Source organism: Macrosteles quadrilineatus, unplaced genomic scaffold, assembly GCF_028750875.1.
Source record: "Macrosteles quadrilineatus isolate MER2022 unplaced genomic scaffold, UCM_ALF_1.0 Scaffold_2__2_contigs__length_208266976, whole genome shotgun sequence".
NCBI lineage: Eukaryota > Metazoa > Arthropoda > Insecta > Hemiptera > Cicadellidae > Macrosteles > Macrosteles quadrilineatus.
Window position 1 is genome coordinate 1,915,886 of NW_026542595.1, and position 17,662 is coordinate 1,933,547.

The following is a 17,662-nucleotide window of genomic DNA, read 5'->3' on the forward strand; positions in this document are numbered from 1 at the left end:
GGGAAGGGAGGGGAACAGATCTGTGACATAGGAAGTGGTGAAGGAAGTAGTAAGGGCGAGCAGTCCGGAGTGTGGAAACTGTTTTTGACAATTAGATTAACTGCAATCCTAAAATGCTATGGGAAGATAAGGAAACATGTCCAGCGACATAGAAATTGGTGAAGGTAGTAGTAAAGGCGAGCTGTCCGGAGTGTGGGAACTGTTTATGACGATTAGATTAAGGTATCGATCTGCAATCGTTAAATGCTATGGGAAGGGAGGAAAACAGGTCCGCTACATAGAAAGTAGAAAAGGCGAGCAGTCCGGAGTGTGTGATCTGTTTATTACGATTAGATTAAGGTATCTGAAATCCTAAAATTATATGATAAGGGAGAAAAACAGGTCCGCGATGTAGGAAGTGGTGAAGGAAGTAGTCAAGGCGAGCTATCCGGAGTGTGGAAACTGTTTATGACGATTAGATTAAAGTATCTGCGGTCTTAAAATGCTATAGAAAGGGAAGGAAACAGGTCCGCGACGTAGGAAGTGGTGAAGGAAGTAGTCAAGGCGAGCTATCCGGAGTGTGGGAACTGTTTGTGACGATTTGATTAAAGTATCTGCAGTCTTAAAATGCTAAAGAAAGGGGAGGAAACAGGTCCGTGACGTAGGAAGTGGTGAAGGAAGTAGTCAAGGCGAGCTATCCGGAGTGTGGGAACTCTTTATGACGATTAGATTAAGGTATCTGCAATCCTAAAGTGCTATGGGAAGGGAGTAAAACAAGTCCGCTACGTAGGAAGTAGTAAAGGTGAGCTGTCTGGAGTGTGGGAACTATTTATGACTAGAATAAGGTATCTGCAATCTTAAAATGCTTGGAAAGGAGGAAAAAAGGTCCGCGACGTAGGAAGTGGTGAAGGAAGTAGTAATGGCGAGCAGTGTGGGAACTGGAAACCGTCTGTAACAGTTAGATTTATGTATCTGCAATACTGAAAGGTATGAGAAGGGATGGAAACACGTCCACGACATAGGAAATGGTGAAAGAAGTAGTAAATGCTAGCAGTGCGGAGTGTGGGAAATGTTTGTGGCAATTAGATTAATGTATTTAAAATACTAAAATGTTATGGAATAAGATGAAAACAGGTCCACGAAGTAGGAAATGGTGTAGAAAGTAGTACAGTGTAGCTTCGCAGAGTGTGGGAACCATTGTGTTAGTTAGATTAATTTATCTGTAATACTTAAATGCTATGAGAAGGGAAGGAAACAGGCCCATGACGTAGGAAATGGTAAAGGAAGTAGTAAGGCTAGCAGTGCAGAGTGGCATTTACAATAATGTATCTGAAATCCTAAAATGCTATGGGAAGGAAGTAGTAAAAGCGAGCATTATGGAGTTTGAGATGGATTAATGTTTTTGCAATACTAAGACTGCTTTCAGAGTAAACTCTAATGATTTTCTCCGGACAAAGCTCAGTCCCCCGGTACTATGAAATAATTCTTACATTTATAAGGGAATATTTTAATAAAAATCCAGCTAGGTAAAGGGAAATTCACTTAGTTTGCAGGTTTGCTACAGCAGGGGTATTTGAAAATGGTACAGCTCCTGGTGATAGATTGTGAAACCGATATTACTATTACTCAGCATATTAGAGCAATTGCTGTTTTTGTAACACATTGAAATATATTCTTTGATTATAAATCGCAGAAACTGGGAATATTTACCTGTTCCTTTTTGTGGATTTGATCAAACCTGCCTTAAGACGTTAGACCAAGGTTGGCTTTGCCATAAACCATCCTGCTTAATCAGCTGATATGAATATGGTTATTGTTGGCAAATTATTTGTATGTATGATATGGTCTTCGTTCATTCTCATACGCGACTTCGGAGCGTACTCCTAGTATATCTAGTATTAAAGTAGATAACAATGTTTACTCTAGTCCTAACAAGATTTGCAATTTGTTCAAGGATTATTTCATTAACATTGTAGATCGTGATGTGATACCTAAATTAAATGAATATCCCAACTTAAATAATGCTAAAACTGACTTTTAACCAGACTTGACATACTTTTAAATGTGAACCTGTCAGCGACAAAGAAATAGACAAAATAATAAGTTCTTTAAATAATAAGCATTCATCCGGCTATGATGATATCCCAATGTCCTTAGTTAAATATGTTAAGAAATATTTAATAAAACCTTTAGTACATTTAATAAATTCCTCTTTCATTAGTAGCATTTTTCCAGATAAACTAAAAATTTCCAAAATTAAGCCTCTTTTCAAGAAAGGAGATGAATCAACTATGTCAAATTATAGACCATTGTCGCTGCTACCAGTAATCTCTAAGATTTATGAAAAAACAATGTATCATAGATTAATAACTTTTTTGGAAAAAAAAATTGACAAAGAGCAGCATGGTTTCAGAAAAGGGCGGTCTGCTGTAACTGCGGCGGTTGAGTTCATAGAATCTGTAATAAATTCAATTGATGAGGGAGAAAAGGTTGTAGGAGTTTTCTTAGATGTAACTAAGGCTTTTGACAGTGTCTCACATTCTTTACTTATTAATAAATTGGCAAAACTAAAAATTAAAGAATCTATGTTATCCTGGCTAAAAAGTTACTTGAAAAACAGAAAACAATATGTTGAGCTAGTTTACAACAGTCAAAATAATTTAGTTATTCAAAAATCGGAGATGAAACTAATTAACCATGGGGTGCCCCAAGGCTCAATTTTGGGCCCACTTTTATTTTTAATATATGTAAATGGATTACCTCAAGTCATTTCTGGTAATAAGGGAAACAAAATTTGCATCTATGCAGATGATGCCAATTTGAAAATAAGTGGCAAATCTGCCATAGAAATAGAACAATCTATTAGCAATAATCTAAGTGATATAAATAACTTCTTTAGTGATCATCAACTATTTAGGCGCCTTAAAATAAGAAAATAAATAGCAAAACCTAGAAACAATTAGAACACAGATGAAACCATTGTTGTTCGATAGTGAAAAGTATTGTGAATAACATATCAAAAGTCTCCAAAAATATTTTTGGTGGAACACCACCATTTTTCCAAAATGGCGGCCAAATCCAGTAGTTTTTTGCTTTTTATTGAAATTCTGACTTTCCAGTCAATATTGGTGAAAAGTCGTCAATACATTTAATGTTCCTCCTGAAATTACCTTTTAAATGATACCAAATACATGTACCTACAACAAAAAATAAACCCCGTAGAAATAATAAAATATTTAAAATAAAAATATTTTTTATAAATTAATGTAATAGTCCAAGCAAACTAAAAATAACGTACACAGGAATCGTATAAAAATTTGCAAGTAAACATGTTATGGTTTTATTTTTATTGTTGTGGTGTGCAGAGTGACATACCAAAAGTTGCAAAAAATCAGTCCACGGGAAACCCCTAAATTAAGGAAAAAATGGCGGCTTTTCCCAATATTGGACAAATTTTGCAACAAAAGATAGCCTACCACATGTTTTTTTGCACATTTTTGAGATATTGACTTGGAACCACGACCGATATTTATTGGATGGTTATTGGTGGTTTAGAATTGGAGATAAATGTCTTTAACTAAAGACAAATTTCAAAATACTGTAACAATAATTCATTCAATAGTTCATTGAAGGTAGGACCACATGATTCGTTTTAAATTTGTCATGTGTCATTTAATAATCAATAAAATTAAAGCCAAACATTTACTGAGTACTTTGATACCAGAATGAACTTGTTAACATATTAACAACCCGAGATATAAATCTTTTAACAAAAACTGATAAAAAAAGTTTAATTTAATTTTGTGTTGGGGTTTGTACCTCGTCTATAACTAGTCTGTTTTAACTATAAATAAAACAAAATGAAAGCTAACTAAAATGAAAGATCTTTTATCACTGAATATTTTAAGGCTAGAACGAACTGCAAGCAATAATAATACCTGGAGAAAAATAGTCCAAACACATTTTCAAAGTAATTTACGATACGTCCATAACTGATGTATAGGGGAGAGTTTTTGTTTTAATATATCTTAAGCAACGAAAAAACTTATTTAAAAACGGATTTCAGCATTGAAATCAGCGTGGAAATCTATTTCATAATGATGTGTCACAACACTATAATTACATTAAAAAATATTTATATCCAATATGGCAGATCCAATATGGCTGATCCAAGATGGCGGCCCAAAAAGCGTTTCCTATTGAAATTAAGTACGGACCATCCAATAAATATCGGTCGTGGTTCCAAGTCAATATCTCGAAAAATGTGCAAAAAACCATGTGGTATCTTTTGTTGCAAAATTTGTCCAATATTGGGAAAAGCCGCCATTTTTCCTTAATTTAGGGGTTTCCCGTGGACTGATTTTTGCAACTTTTGGTATGTCACTCTGCACACCACAACAATAAAAATAAAACCATAACATGTTTACTTGCAAATTTTTATACGATCCCTGTGTACGTTATTTTTAGTTTGCTTGGACTATTACATTAATTTATAAAAAATATTTTTATTTGAAATATTTTATTATTTCTACGGGGTTTATTTTTGTTGTAGGTACATGTATTTGGTATCATTTAAAAGGTAATTTCAGGAGGAACATTAAATGTATTGACGACTTTTCACCAATATTGACTGGAAAGTGAGAATTTCAATAAAAAGCAAAAAACTACTGGATTTGGCCGCCATTTTGGAAAAATGGTGGTGTTCCACCAAAGATATTTTTGGAGACTTTTGATATGTTATTCACAATACTTTTCACTATCGAACAACAATGGTTTCATCTGTGTTCTAATTATTTCTAGGTCAAACCACATATTCAGGGGCCTAATTGCTCAATATTTCAAAAACAAATTTAATGCCAATCAGTGCCATCAACAACAACAAAAATAAATTAAATTCCATCTCAATTAGGCTACTATAAATAAAAATAAAATATCTCCAATAACTAACACCAAATTTTTAGGTTTGATAATGAGTAACAATTTAAGTTGGGATTTACATATTGAACAGATAGCTAAAAAGGTCACATCTGGTTTGTATGCTTCGTATAAATTATCTAATCTTTGTGATCTTAAAACACTAAAAATGATATATTTTGCTTAGCCTATATTCATTCAAATATAAATTTTTGTATCTGCATCTAGGGAGCTACAAGTAAAAGAAATTTGGATAGGCTTTTAATTTTACAAAAACGAGCATTGAGAATAATATTGGATATTAAATGGAGAGAGACCGTCAAAGAGGAATTTAAAAAAATTGGAATAATGACTGTATACAGCATGTATATGAAGTAATTTTATATTGTAGACAAAATTTTGCAGACTTACCTCTATTAGGTGAATTCCACTCCTACAATACAAGAAATAGGGGTACTATTGCAGCACCTGCCCATAGAATAAGTCTATATGAAAAGAAAACTACCCATGCTGGAGGTAAATTCTATAATAAACTTCCTGATCACATTAATAAAGAAAATAATTTTTTCAAATTTAAAAAACATTTGAAGTACCACTTGTTGTCACTACCTCTCTATACTCTTTAGAAGAATATATGTTAAATTAGTGTTTTATTTCTATTAGACTTGATTTCTTTATGTTAAGTTTTAGATAAAGTTTTTGACGCCATTCCATGTACTGATTTATGTACAATATGAAATAAAGACAATTTGATTTGATTTGATCACAGACCAATTATAACATCTCCTTTTACCATGTGGTGAAAGAGGCTTTAGCATGACCAAAGCTCATGAACAATATACTATTAGTTGTAAGACTCCTCAAAACTTTTTGGGCGACCTGTTGCCCATGAAAGGACAGGAAATATTGTATTCAAAGAATATTGTATTCAAAGAATTCATCAACCACGTTTTGTAAGGTGCTCAATCTTCATAATTATGTTTACCCTCCCCTTATTTAACCAAGATTTTTATAACTTCACTCTATTAATCTATATCAGCTAGCTGTGAAACCTAAATAACCTAAGTAACCATAGGTCGATTTTGCCGGATTCCACCTAGTAACAATTTATTTTTTAAACCTGAAGTTGTATATCTTCCCATTGTTTCTAATAATGATCGACTATAGGCCTACCAATTTTTAGGAATTCTATATTTTTTCCATATTCATAGTTGTTGGTTACTGGAACCAGAACTAACACCCTACCTACCTACCTAACTTAAAAGAAATTAAATCTAATCATCTATTTCAGATAGGAAAATTCAATGTCTCTTTTCAAATCAAGAGAGCTGTGGTCCACGTTGTGTGGAAAAGATGAACATTATGACAACGGCTGCATGGTCGTAACAGACATTTTATCACAGGGGTTTGATTGTATAATTGTTGGCAGTCATAGTGGATTTTTAAGGATATTTCAACCGCAGCCAGACACAGAAATTGATCCTCAAGGATACCGAGCTACAGATTTGCTTTTAGAAATGCAGTTGCCAAGTCCCATTTTGCAGGTTGACTTTGGAAAACTTGTTTCGTAAGTTGTAAATTTTATTTTTTTAATTTGACAGCTATACAGGGTGTTTCCAAATTGTCTGGACATATTTTGTGGACTTGATCCTTGGGCTAAGACAAACATAAAATGCCTTATAAGTATGGGTCTAAAATGCCTTATAAGTATGGGTCTAAAATGCCTATATTTCTGTCTGTTGCCCTGTTTGCGATTTTTAAAAATTATTTTATATCTTGGAAACTTTTCAATATTGATCTATAGGCAAAAAAAAATAGGCAAAAATCTATAGGCAAGCATGTTTCTTTAAAACCTTTTTTCTCAGCTCACGTGCATCACAGAGAAAATCTACGCATACTGTTAGAAAGATATTTTCCTGTAGATGTGCAGAATAACTTTATAAATTAAAATAGGCTCAAAAATAAGCACAAAAAATGAATTTTAAATTTCAAAAAATTAACCCTTTCAGTGCTATGAAACGATATATCGTTGTTTTAAAAAATCTCTAAGGGATATAGAGAGGAAGGTTATTTAAAAAAAAAATAGCAAAACGGCCATTGGTGACCTGCATGTTCATAGGATACACTAACAACCACTTAGCTAAAAGATTCGCCCAATCCGATGATTTCGAGGTGTATGTCTAAACCAAGGATTATCAACACCTCACTATGCCCCAGTGGTTGTAGTATATCGCTACAAACACACAGGTCACCAATTATTTGCCACACAGGACAGGATTCGAACCCGAGCAGACGAATGCCACTGGCCAAGTGACACACGCCCTAGCCTTCTCGGCTATCTGTGCTTGAAGACTGAGGAGTCAAAAACCGGTATTTAAGCTGACGCCACCGATTGCGAACAGATAGCGCTACAGATGGTTGTTCAATGCGTTACTAGGTAGCAGCACGGACTATTTAGATGAAATTTTTTAGTTTAAACACAACTGTGATCATAAATGTGTTCCTGAGACTTGGCTGCAAAACATTAGTTTCTCTAAAATGGCTATATTACGATAACCTCGTCCAACTAAATCAAGGTTAAATTCAATATTACATTGTAAACTATATGTCTTTTGATTTTATGAGATTTTGGTTTCAAATAATGCTATCAGAACATAAAAATTTATGGGAAAACCAGGAAAATTACAACAAAAACCAAGTTTTATTTAATGTTTACTACAAATACCGGGATTTATCTTTCTTATATATTTTCTTATTGCGTTATTATTCAAAATTAGCCTAATTAATAAAATAGTGACAACATGACAGTTAAAATTCAACAACAGGTAGGCCTATTGGAATTAAAAGGCAAACAAAAAAGTCTTAAAAAATATGAATTATTGGCCTAGCGCTGAAAGGGTTAACATGGGTCTTATGGGTTGCCATGCTGGTAATGAAATAACAACGCAATATTAACAGAAAATCAAAACAAATTAAAGAAATTCCTATCACATGTTTACTTTTAAAATGTGTACTGTATGAAATGCACTGTAAACCACGTTGGCGTGTGTACATTAATAATATTTGTTTTGCGGTATTTTAACCAGCTGTAAAGCAATCATAATCTAAAATATAAAATCAAAATAATAACATAAACAAATTTAGTTTGTAGTGGTGGTGAGTCCTATTTTGCACTGATTGTGTGCTGTGTGATATGTCCGAATATTATATACCTACATACTTTTTGTTTAGTGAAATTTTTACTGTATTTGTTTGTTATAAACTTGAGTGACTTTCGAGTATCATTCTGAAATGTCTCTATGGCCCCTTTTATTCACCGCGGTTGCCCGCCGGGCGACCGCTGCACCAATGTGTCACATGCGATCGACCCCTATCGATTCACTATTATGTGGATAGTGTAACAGTGCTGCCAACCCTTGTTTGTTAAAACCTTTGTTTTTTTAATGTATACTCCTGTTTACAACTGAGAACTGTCATCGATTCACTTCAACGGCTGCTATTTAAGCCTGAAATCTAGCTAAAACACACTATAGTAAAATAAATCCTTTGTAAAAGTTTCAAATAGTGCCAGAGTGGTGTTCAATCAAAATTTTATTTACTGTAGATAATTTCAGACAAAATCTTTCAGTATTTATGTCCGTAACATGACATGAAGTCATTTTTAACGATGAGAGGTTCAGCTATGTACACGACCAAACAAATATACATACTATTGACTAGTAAGTAGTAGATAATGCGCACAGCCGAATGACTAGACCACGTGTATTGGTTGACACTAGTGACTTGGGTTGGTAGCAATGCGCCAGCGACGGCGGGCTCCCGCGTTGAATAAACGATCCCGTATAACACAATGCATATACAAACTGCTACCCGCCAGCGGTTTCTAAGTGCAAGCGGGTGAATTTACAAACCTCCGCGGGTATCCGCAACTTCTGAGACCGCTCCCATTTGAATAAAAGCACCCATTTACGGCAATGCATTTATAAAACCGCGGTGAATAAAAGGGCTATGGCGAACATTCTAGCCGGGTAGAAAGAAGAAACCGTCTCTGCAATATGATAGTTAAATCAACAAGATGTAGTTCCTATACCGAATTAGATAGATAGTTTTAAATGTGCGTAAGAGAAGTGTCTCGGTAGTTTTGTGGCTCAGACATTGGACTTATGAACTTAGCCTATTACTGTGGAAATAAATAAATTGAATTGAATGCAGATTTTGTTGGAAAACACTTCCAGTCTGAAGCCACACAACGTAATACGGCGGCATTCATATCATGTTGCAACATAGGCAAAATTGTGGTACTTTCCTGTTTTATATTAACAAATCGAAACTTATCAGCTGACATCTACAATAAATAAATATTGTTCAGTATCAACAAACAATAAAAAAATATTATATTGAAATGAAACTGTTCATTACATATTTTAGGTCAAGTTTTCGACCACTGGACAATCTCTAGTTGGTATAAATGTGTAGCTTTGAAGGTAAAAAGAGCTAAAAAAAGTTGTTCCAATATCTCAAGCCGTTTCAATATGGCGGCCATTTAAAATTTTTAATGCCGAATTTCATGAAAACCGTAAATATTAAGAAAATTGTTTTTATGATCAAAAAGATAGAGAATTTAAATCCAAATCAAATAGAGTCATCAGTTTTTTCCTACATTTGGTTACGCAATTTAATAAGAAACCTAACTTAAGAGCAGTATCATGCTACCGTACTCCTATTACATTGCCTTTGAAGGAACAAGCCCACAAAATAAGTCCAGACAATTTGGAAACACTCTGTATACATTTGAAGATCATTCTGTACTATAGGCGTACAGGTATACTTGTTTGTGGTTGAAATTTTTTATTGGCCATTGATCAACTAATTAATCAAATTTTAATTCATTGAGCTTGGTTTTAATTTTTTAATTTGCTGTGTTTGTATTTTTAAGTTGTTCTGGCCAATCAAAAATAATTTACCAGTATACCTAATTAATTTATAGATAGGCCTAATTTTTATTCAATAATCAACAATTGAAGCAGTGAGAAATAATTTTGCTTGATTGATACTAATTTTAAGATAGACTCCTTGCTGTTTAATTTGGTGTCACTTTATAAAACCAGATGACATATTGCTATAAGCATTGTGAAACGGAAGGCTTGCTAATAAATAATATAGTGACACGGCACTGAATATTCTATGACTAAATAAGGCAGTTTGCACTCCTCAGGTTACACATATTTTTCCTACAGTTACTATAAATAATTAGTCTTTCAAACACTGTACAACACGTTTTTAGGTTAGGTTAAATCCAAACATTGAACGAAATGGGAAACCCTGCACCAGCTGATCGTAGTCATAATATCTTTAAGTGTTGCCAAATTATTTTCAAGCCTATACATATTACGTGTCTAATAAAAGCACGCTGTTTTGTGTTGTTTGGTTGAAATACTAATGTGCAGCAAAAGTAAGTAGATGCAGCAATTAGCAACTTTATGTCAGGTGACTGTAAGTAAAAATTATTTACTTCACATTTATCATTAAATAATATTTATGTTGCAGAGGGTCCCAAAGTTTTCAAATTGGTGTTCTTCATCCTCTTAGTGTGGCTGTTTACAGTCTTGTGTCAATTTCTGGCTCTGCGAAACATGGTTTGTTGTAGGCTAGTGTTTTCATATCCTTAAGCTATATTTAAACAGGAGGAAGAAAAATTGCGACAGTACTTGCGCAAGAATTGTTGCACAGTCTAAACACTTTTTCTGGAGAGTTGTCCGTGAGCCCTCGTACGAGCTGCTATCACTGATTATTGCGACAGTTTGCTAATATCCATTTACACGTGAGAGCTCCATATGCAATTTTGACTTGCTCAAATGGTCTAGTTAGTCAGTACGATGCCATCGACGAGAATCAAAATCACTTGTGATTGTTGACCATTGGTTAAGGACTGGCGTTAAGAAAAAGAAAATGAGTATATGGGTCAGGAAGTGGATCGAAAGAAGAAGAGAGTTGGGGGCGTTTAACAACTTAATTGGAGAACTAAGGATCGAAGATTCCAAACAATTTAGAAATTTTGTTAAAATGTCTGCCTGTTGAATTAGAGAATTTGATTTGTATTGTTGGGCCGAAGATAGAAAAAGTGGATACTGCAATAAGGGGCTGGTGGTCACCCTACGTTTTCTTGACACAGGTATGTTTTCATATTATTTAATGAACCATTCAATAGTAATATAGACATAATTTGAATGCTTGTGAAATCATAATTCATAAACCACAGTTATTGGAGTTATTGGCTATTATGCTATATATTTGTGTGTCTGAATTGACGTTGGTGGAATGCTGTAGGGTTAATAAAGACATCAAATAGTCCAAAAAACATCATTTATAAATTTGAATAATTAACTAAAGATTAAATATTATTTACAACTAGCTGTTGTACCCGTGCTTTGCAACGGGAAGAGAACACAAAATAGAAAAATTTTAATCTTTACATCTGTTGAATATAATAGTTACACATCCGCCAACGCTTTTAGAAACAAAATTCAACTTTTATGGCCTTAACCCTCCTGGTGTCGGTTATTTTTTGTGTGGTGTCAGACGATTTTTGGGCATTTTGCAGTAATATTTATTAAAAAATGTAACAAATCTACTTTGTAAAATAACTATACCATGTTATATATTTTTGTGCAGCTAAATATATGCACATTATGATTCAGTACAAATAATTAGGTTTTTATAACTATTTTATCATAAAAAAGTACTTAGAAGTATAAAAAATACAAAATAAAAATATGAAAAAAATGTTCGTGCCCCTATTTTTATGAATAATTGTAACTAAATGAAAAATCTGAAATAGCCATTTATTTCTAAATATTATAGCGATAAAGAAAATATGAACTTTAGTATGGTTAACTTAATTTTTAGGACAGCTAAAAGAGTCATAAATATTATCGAGGAATAGTAGCAAAATCACTCACTAGGCCTATTACAATGACTTTACTGCCATTACACATAACCTTCAAATATATAACTGCAAACACATCAAACCAACAAGTCATCACTGATTATTTTGTACATCAAAATATGTAGTCTAAACAGGTAAAAATATAGTAACAAACAACTTGTAAACAACAACAAAAACACGCAACACGGCAACCAAAACATTGTCTTTGTCTCAAAACATCTGGAAACAGACAAACAAAAGTAAGGTTGTGAAAAAGACACCAGAAGAAAGCCAGTTTTCTGCTGTTTACAGTGATATCAATCCAATCCAAATCGGACTGAAATTGACTGAGTTAAAAGACAATATGTGTCTGCACTACCATCGATGCATCGACGCTTGACACCCCAGAGCGTGTCATTAACCATCGATGCATCGATGTTTGACACTGGGAGGGTTTAAGTTATGACTTTTAAATCTGGTATGTAGTGTATACCACCATTTCATTTTCCTTAATTAAATATCTTTTTTATTTATTATTGACATTTTAAATTTCAATTTTGGAGTTACTACTAATTATTAAATTTAAGTGAACATTTTTTTTATTTCACTCTTCTTTATATTAAATCACAAATCCTTCCATCTTCAGTTTCTTCACTCACAATAAATCATTAGCAAAACTAAGTCAGCTTTTATAAACTTTAGAAATATTGCTGTGCCTTATCAATACAGTCTTGAAATATTAAAGAAACTATACCTATAGGCACTATAAAAAATGTTTAACAAATAATTTAGCATTAAAGACAGCAAACAAAACTTATATGATTATAAACGCATCAAGGCCTAAAAAATGTAACAGCAAATACAGTACAGTCCACTCTTGGCAATTCAAACACTTGATAATTCAAAACTTTCGATAATTCAAAATGAAGGCTCAGTCCCTAGAGAATCTCTCAATATTTCAAATTTTTACCATGCATTTTGATACACTCGGTATTTCAAAGTCCAAATAGAGGGCAGGTCAATTTGTAACACGCAGTAATTCGAAGTTTCGTCGGAAAAACACTCTATAATTCGAAGTAACTCAGTAATTCGAAGTTTCGTCGGTTAACACTCTATAATTCGAAGTCATGCTGTAATTTGAAGTTTCGTCGAAAAAACACTCTATAAATCAAAGTCACGCAGTAATTCGAAGTTTAGTCGGCAAAACACTCTATAATTCGAAGTGATCTCTTCCTGTTATAACAGGAAACTATACAGTACAGTACATCCTGTTCCCATGGTAGGCTAGTGTTGGACGTTTTGATGTTTGTTTAGTTAGAGCAGTAGTCAGAGTTAGTTCGCTGACTTGTTTTTCTAAGTTGGCAATCCGATCTCTAGATTGCGCGACATCTCCTTGAGCACAAACGTAGTTGTCGACAGCTGATAGTTCAGCTATTGGCGAAATATATAGCGCTAAATAACAGATTTCTTTGCAACTACAGTAACTGAAAAATAAGCCGTTGATTGTTTAAAAGTGTACTAAAATACGGTATGATGTTTTATTGTAACGTGCTGTACCTTTGTATGTATTAAACAAATTAACTCTCTGTAATTCGAATGGTTTTTTTTTTTGCTCCCGATAAATCGAACTCTTGATAATTCAAAACTCTTGATAATTCAAATTTATATGCTTGGCCCACCAATTTCGAATTATCAAGAGTCTACTGTATATGTTTCATTGCATCTCTGATTCTACTCTACAAAAATATCAACAAACAACTTAATTTACAAACCAGTTCTTTTAATCAGTTCCATCGTCCATTGCCTTTACATTTTCACACTTACCATTAAGTAAACATAGTAACAGGTATTTCATTGATTTTAGAAACAAAAGAACAATGTGCACTGCTTAGTTTTATGATATTTTTCTTGGTTTAATGTAATCAGTGGTGTGGCAAAACACAAATAATAAATTTATCAAATAAAGTAAATGTGAACTGAAAGCTATGTTAAGATAAAATAAGAGTATTTTGTATTACCATTTGATAATTAATTATAGTTACACATACATGTACAACAGATTTTAAAAAACAAAAATAAACGACTTACAATTTAGTTATTGATGATATTCTTTGGTTTAATTTAAGCATAGGTTTAGCGAAACACAATAACTTAATTTACCTAAATATACATTATATAAAACAATGTGATGTGCAAGTTATGTTAAGTTAATCTAACACATGTTAAGCAGTTAGAATTTATTTAAAGTAGCCTCCAAATTCATATAAAACATCTATACATTGTAATTTTCATACTGTTTCCATGAAATCATATCAATAACACTATTTGCTTAACTTAGACGCTTTAAAAACATTGAAAGCAGAGCCGGAGTTGATACAGCAACGGTTATAGAATCTTTTTTTTTATAAAATCATTGACATAGTTTTGGAATAAATAATCCATGATAAAAGGTTAGATTAAAATAAACCTACCTCATAGTATTGGAAAATAATATATTTAATTTCTTTGTATCAGCTGTCTGAAATTGTGAAATATTATGCAGTTTAGCAGTCCTACTTGTTTACATTTAAATGTCAAAGCAACATCAAACATTGTTAGTGTTCTCATCGAAGCCATGGAGTCCAACCAATCAAGGCCACACTAAAAAAACAGGCCGTAATGCTCGTCCAGCATGGCGTCACGATAGAAGACGGCAATGATGTAATTTTGCCGTTTGTGATCAGCTGCTTGTTTTAATCTTTCATTGGAAAATAAATAAATAAGTACTTATACGTCATAGCCGTCTTCTATCGTGACGTCATGCTTGGCGAGCAGGGTCAGCAGGGTGCTTGGCAGAGCCTGTTTTTTTTAGTGTGGCCTTGAACCAATATTTACTTTTAAAATCTTCACCTCAGAACTTTTAACCCTCCGAGTGTTATTTGTCGCTGCAGCGACACATAACACACTTTGTGTAATGTTTTGTGTCGCTGCAGCGACTCACAAACACTGTTTACGGCAAAGGCTCTATGACTGACAAAATGGGATTGAACTGGATCGAGTTAGGTATAGTTTTATTTGACAGATTCAGAGCTTTCTCCGGAGGTCTGTCTCTAAGCGCTATTCATTTTAGTTCCGAAAATATTGTAGCAAACAGCAGACGTGCGTATTTGTAAACAGCTTGGTTAGACTCGGACCGATGACTGATGTGTTTTATTACGTTTATCATTCTTTTAGTGTTAAAAATCAAAAGTAGTGATATACGTGGTGCATTATAAGAAGATTTAAGTGATTTTGAAGGGCTGGTTGATGATCCTGAAGAAGTAGGTAGTGATATTGATGTAAATTATCAGCCAGATTCCTAGCTATGGTTAGGCTATGCATTCTTAGCTAAACGCTATGTACTGAAATCTGTTTTTTGCCCATAACTTATTTATTTGCAAATTTACTTCCTTATATTATTATATATTTGTAATCCTCATAAAATTTTGAACAAAGTGGCTATTTTCAAATATTTATAGGCCTATAATTTATACAATTTCATTGAGCGCGAACTTATTTTTTTTTTGGAAAATTTTCCAAAATATTTTTTTTTTACCTAAATTTTTTTTTTTTAAACAAATATTCCTTATGTTCTATGTATAATATTGAAGCCCATGATTTTCCAAACAAAATGGTATATAGAACAGTATAATTAACATTGTTTTCAAGCTTCTCAGATCCGTTTTAATAAAACCTTGCAAATGAGCAAAAAAATAGGCAGACATTAAGGCCAAAACAAGGGACACTTGGAGGGTTAAAGCCAAAGGGGCAAAGCCTACGGTCAATATCGAAATGTGAATAGTCCTATTATGGTCCTTGGTATGGTAGCTATATTTTTGTAAAATTTAAGCCCAGTTGCTTCAGTAGTTTTTGCACCTATTAGCACAGAAAACGTACTACTATAACCCAGAATGCCAACCGCATGGTAAAAAGCATTAAGCGTTTTGAGAGAGCTTTGCCTGTCAATCCGTAGGCAGCGCCACCAGCGTTGCTATGCTATTGCATGGCAACGCTGGTGGCGCTGCCTACGGATTGACAGGCAAAGCTCTCTCAAAACGCTTAATGCTTTTTACCATGCGGTTGGCATTCTGGGTTATAGTAGTAGGTACGTTTTCTGTGCTATTAGTAACACACATACAGACAGACACCATTAGATTTTTATTTAATAGTATAGAAGATGATAATATTAACTAAGATACTATTTGAAATATGTTATTCGGTTACACACTGCCTGTTTGTTTTTTACTATAAATAACAAAAAATAACTAAAAAATAAAAAAAATAAAAAATGCTAATTCTATAATAAAATCTCTCTGAAACAACATTTGTTGCATAGTATCATTTTGGTCGATTCCTTGGTCTTTATTTGGCTCTAGTTCTATTTTAACATCATCTGGCCTCTTTACCCATCTAAAAGCAACATAAAGTTGTGACCATGGGTAAACACTGGGGTTTTCAAATAAATGCCAACTTTTGTGACGGTTCGGCCTTGTGTCACAATATCACCAAATCAAATTGCCCAATGCACCACAACGAATGCATCTATAATTCATTGGTCCTACGGTGTGTAATGCAATCTTATTTAAAAGTGGTAATCTATACACATGAATAAATTTATGTTCATCCGATGCTCATTTATTCTTCTTCCATTAATATCGTGCCAAATCAGGCGCCTGTTCTCATTTCGAGGAACAATACCTCTGCGTGATGGTCTTCCGACACTATACATTATTACCGTGCAAAAGAACAATCCATTGTAAAGTATTAAGTTTAAAAGTATCAAATTGTTTGTTCATAAGATTTGATCTAATTTTCACTTTGTGTTGTTTACTACAATACTAACAATTTTACAATAACAAAATAAAGCACATTCAGGTGTGGTTATAATTTTTTCAATTTATATAATCACAGCTGTGTTTACAAAAAGACATAAAATTAGATTCCCATGCTATTTAAATGTGAATTATTTTATTCCGTAACAACCTTTTGGTACATAACTAAGAAAAATGAATAATTTTCCCTAAAAATTCATGCCCAGACCTTTAAAATGAGACCTCTCCCAGCTTTCTACGGCCTCCCGTTCGCTCACAATTTTATTGTAAAATTTTGGGCTTACGGAATTAGATATATAGATAATAATATATGAAACCAATAGAAATGTTATTCTTTTTACTTTTTAATCATAAAAGTGAATTATCAAAATGAAATTAATAGCCTATTATTAATAGTTGTGATAGTGTGTAGGCTTGAATGTTACTTGTTATAATGTTGCTGACGGTATTGTGGAATCTGAAAGTCATGAATATCGTTGAATCCACTCAAATGCAACAGGGTTGGTTGAAGTCCAGTGTTTTTGTTTTGTTCATTATATGTGCTGGAGGGTTGGTTGGGATATCTTGGAGCGTATGTGGATGAGCTGTCACTTGAGTCAGTTGAGAGAGAAGGCGAAGCAAAGGGTCTAAATTGTCCCAGTGATAACATTTGTTGTTGCTGCTGAACATTGTGTTGCAAATAATAACTTGATCCTGGAGACTGTGAATAACAGATATACCCAACCGATTTGGCATGTATTTCGTCCCGAGCGCCTCCGCTTCCCCAATGTTAGTAATGGCTTCCGTAACTATCTACTTAAATATTCTCTTGTTCGCTGGGTTTTTAATTTGCCCCACCTATGAGGCACAGAAATCACTTGTTCTTCATAATTATTTTTATTAAGTTGGTTCAATGCTGCTTCAACATATTGTGGCAAATCTGCAGAGGACTTGTTTTTCTTTTTCTTGAGCAGAAGTACTGGTATTTCGATGTCACTTTCTTCTCCGATTGAAG

At 33.5% G+C, this 17,662-nt stretch overlaps 1 protein-coding gene across 1 annotated transcript in view; it reads left to right on the top strand.

Annotated features, from left to right (window-relative positions):
* The window catches only part of LOC128986798 (protein PTHB1-like), a 154,603-nt gene that overhangs the window by 14,913 nt on the left and 122,028 nt on the right, over positions 1 to 17,662 (top strand). The window contains exons 2-3 of the mRNA XM_054407320.1: positions 6,185 to 6,460; positions 10,441 to 10,529. Of these exons, the coding sequence (XP_054263295.1) occupies positions 6,198 to 6,460; positions 10,441 to 10,529 (352 nt within the window). The 5' untranslated portion in view covers positions 6,185 to 6,197. The remainder of the gene's footprint in view (positions 1 to 6,184; positions 6,461 to 10,440; positions 10,530 to 17,662) is intronic.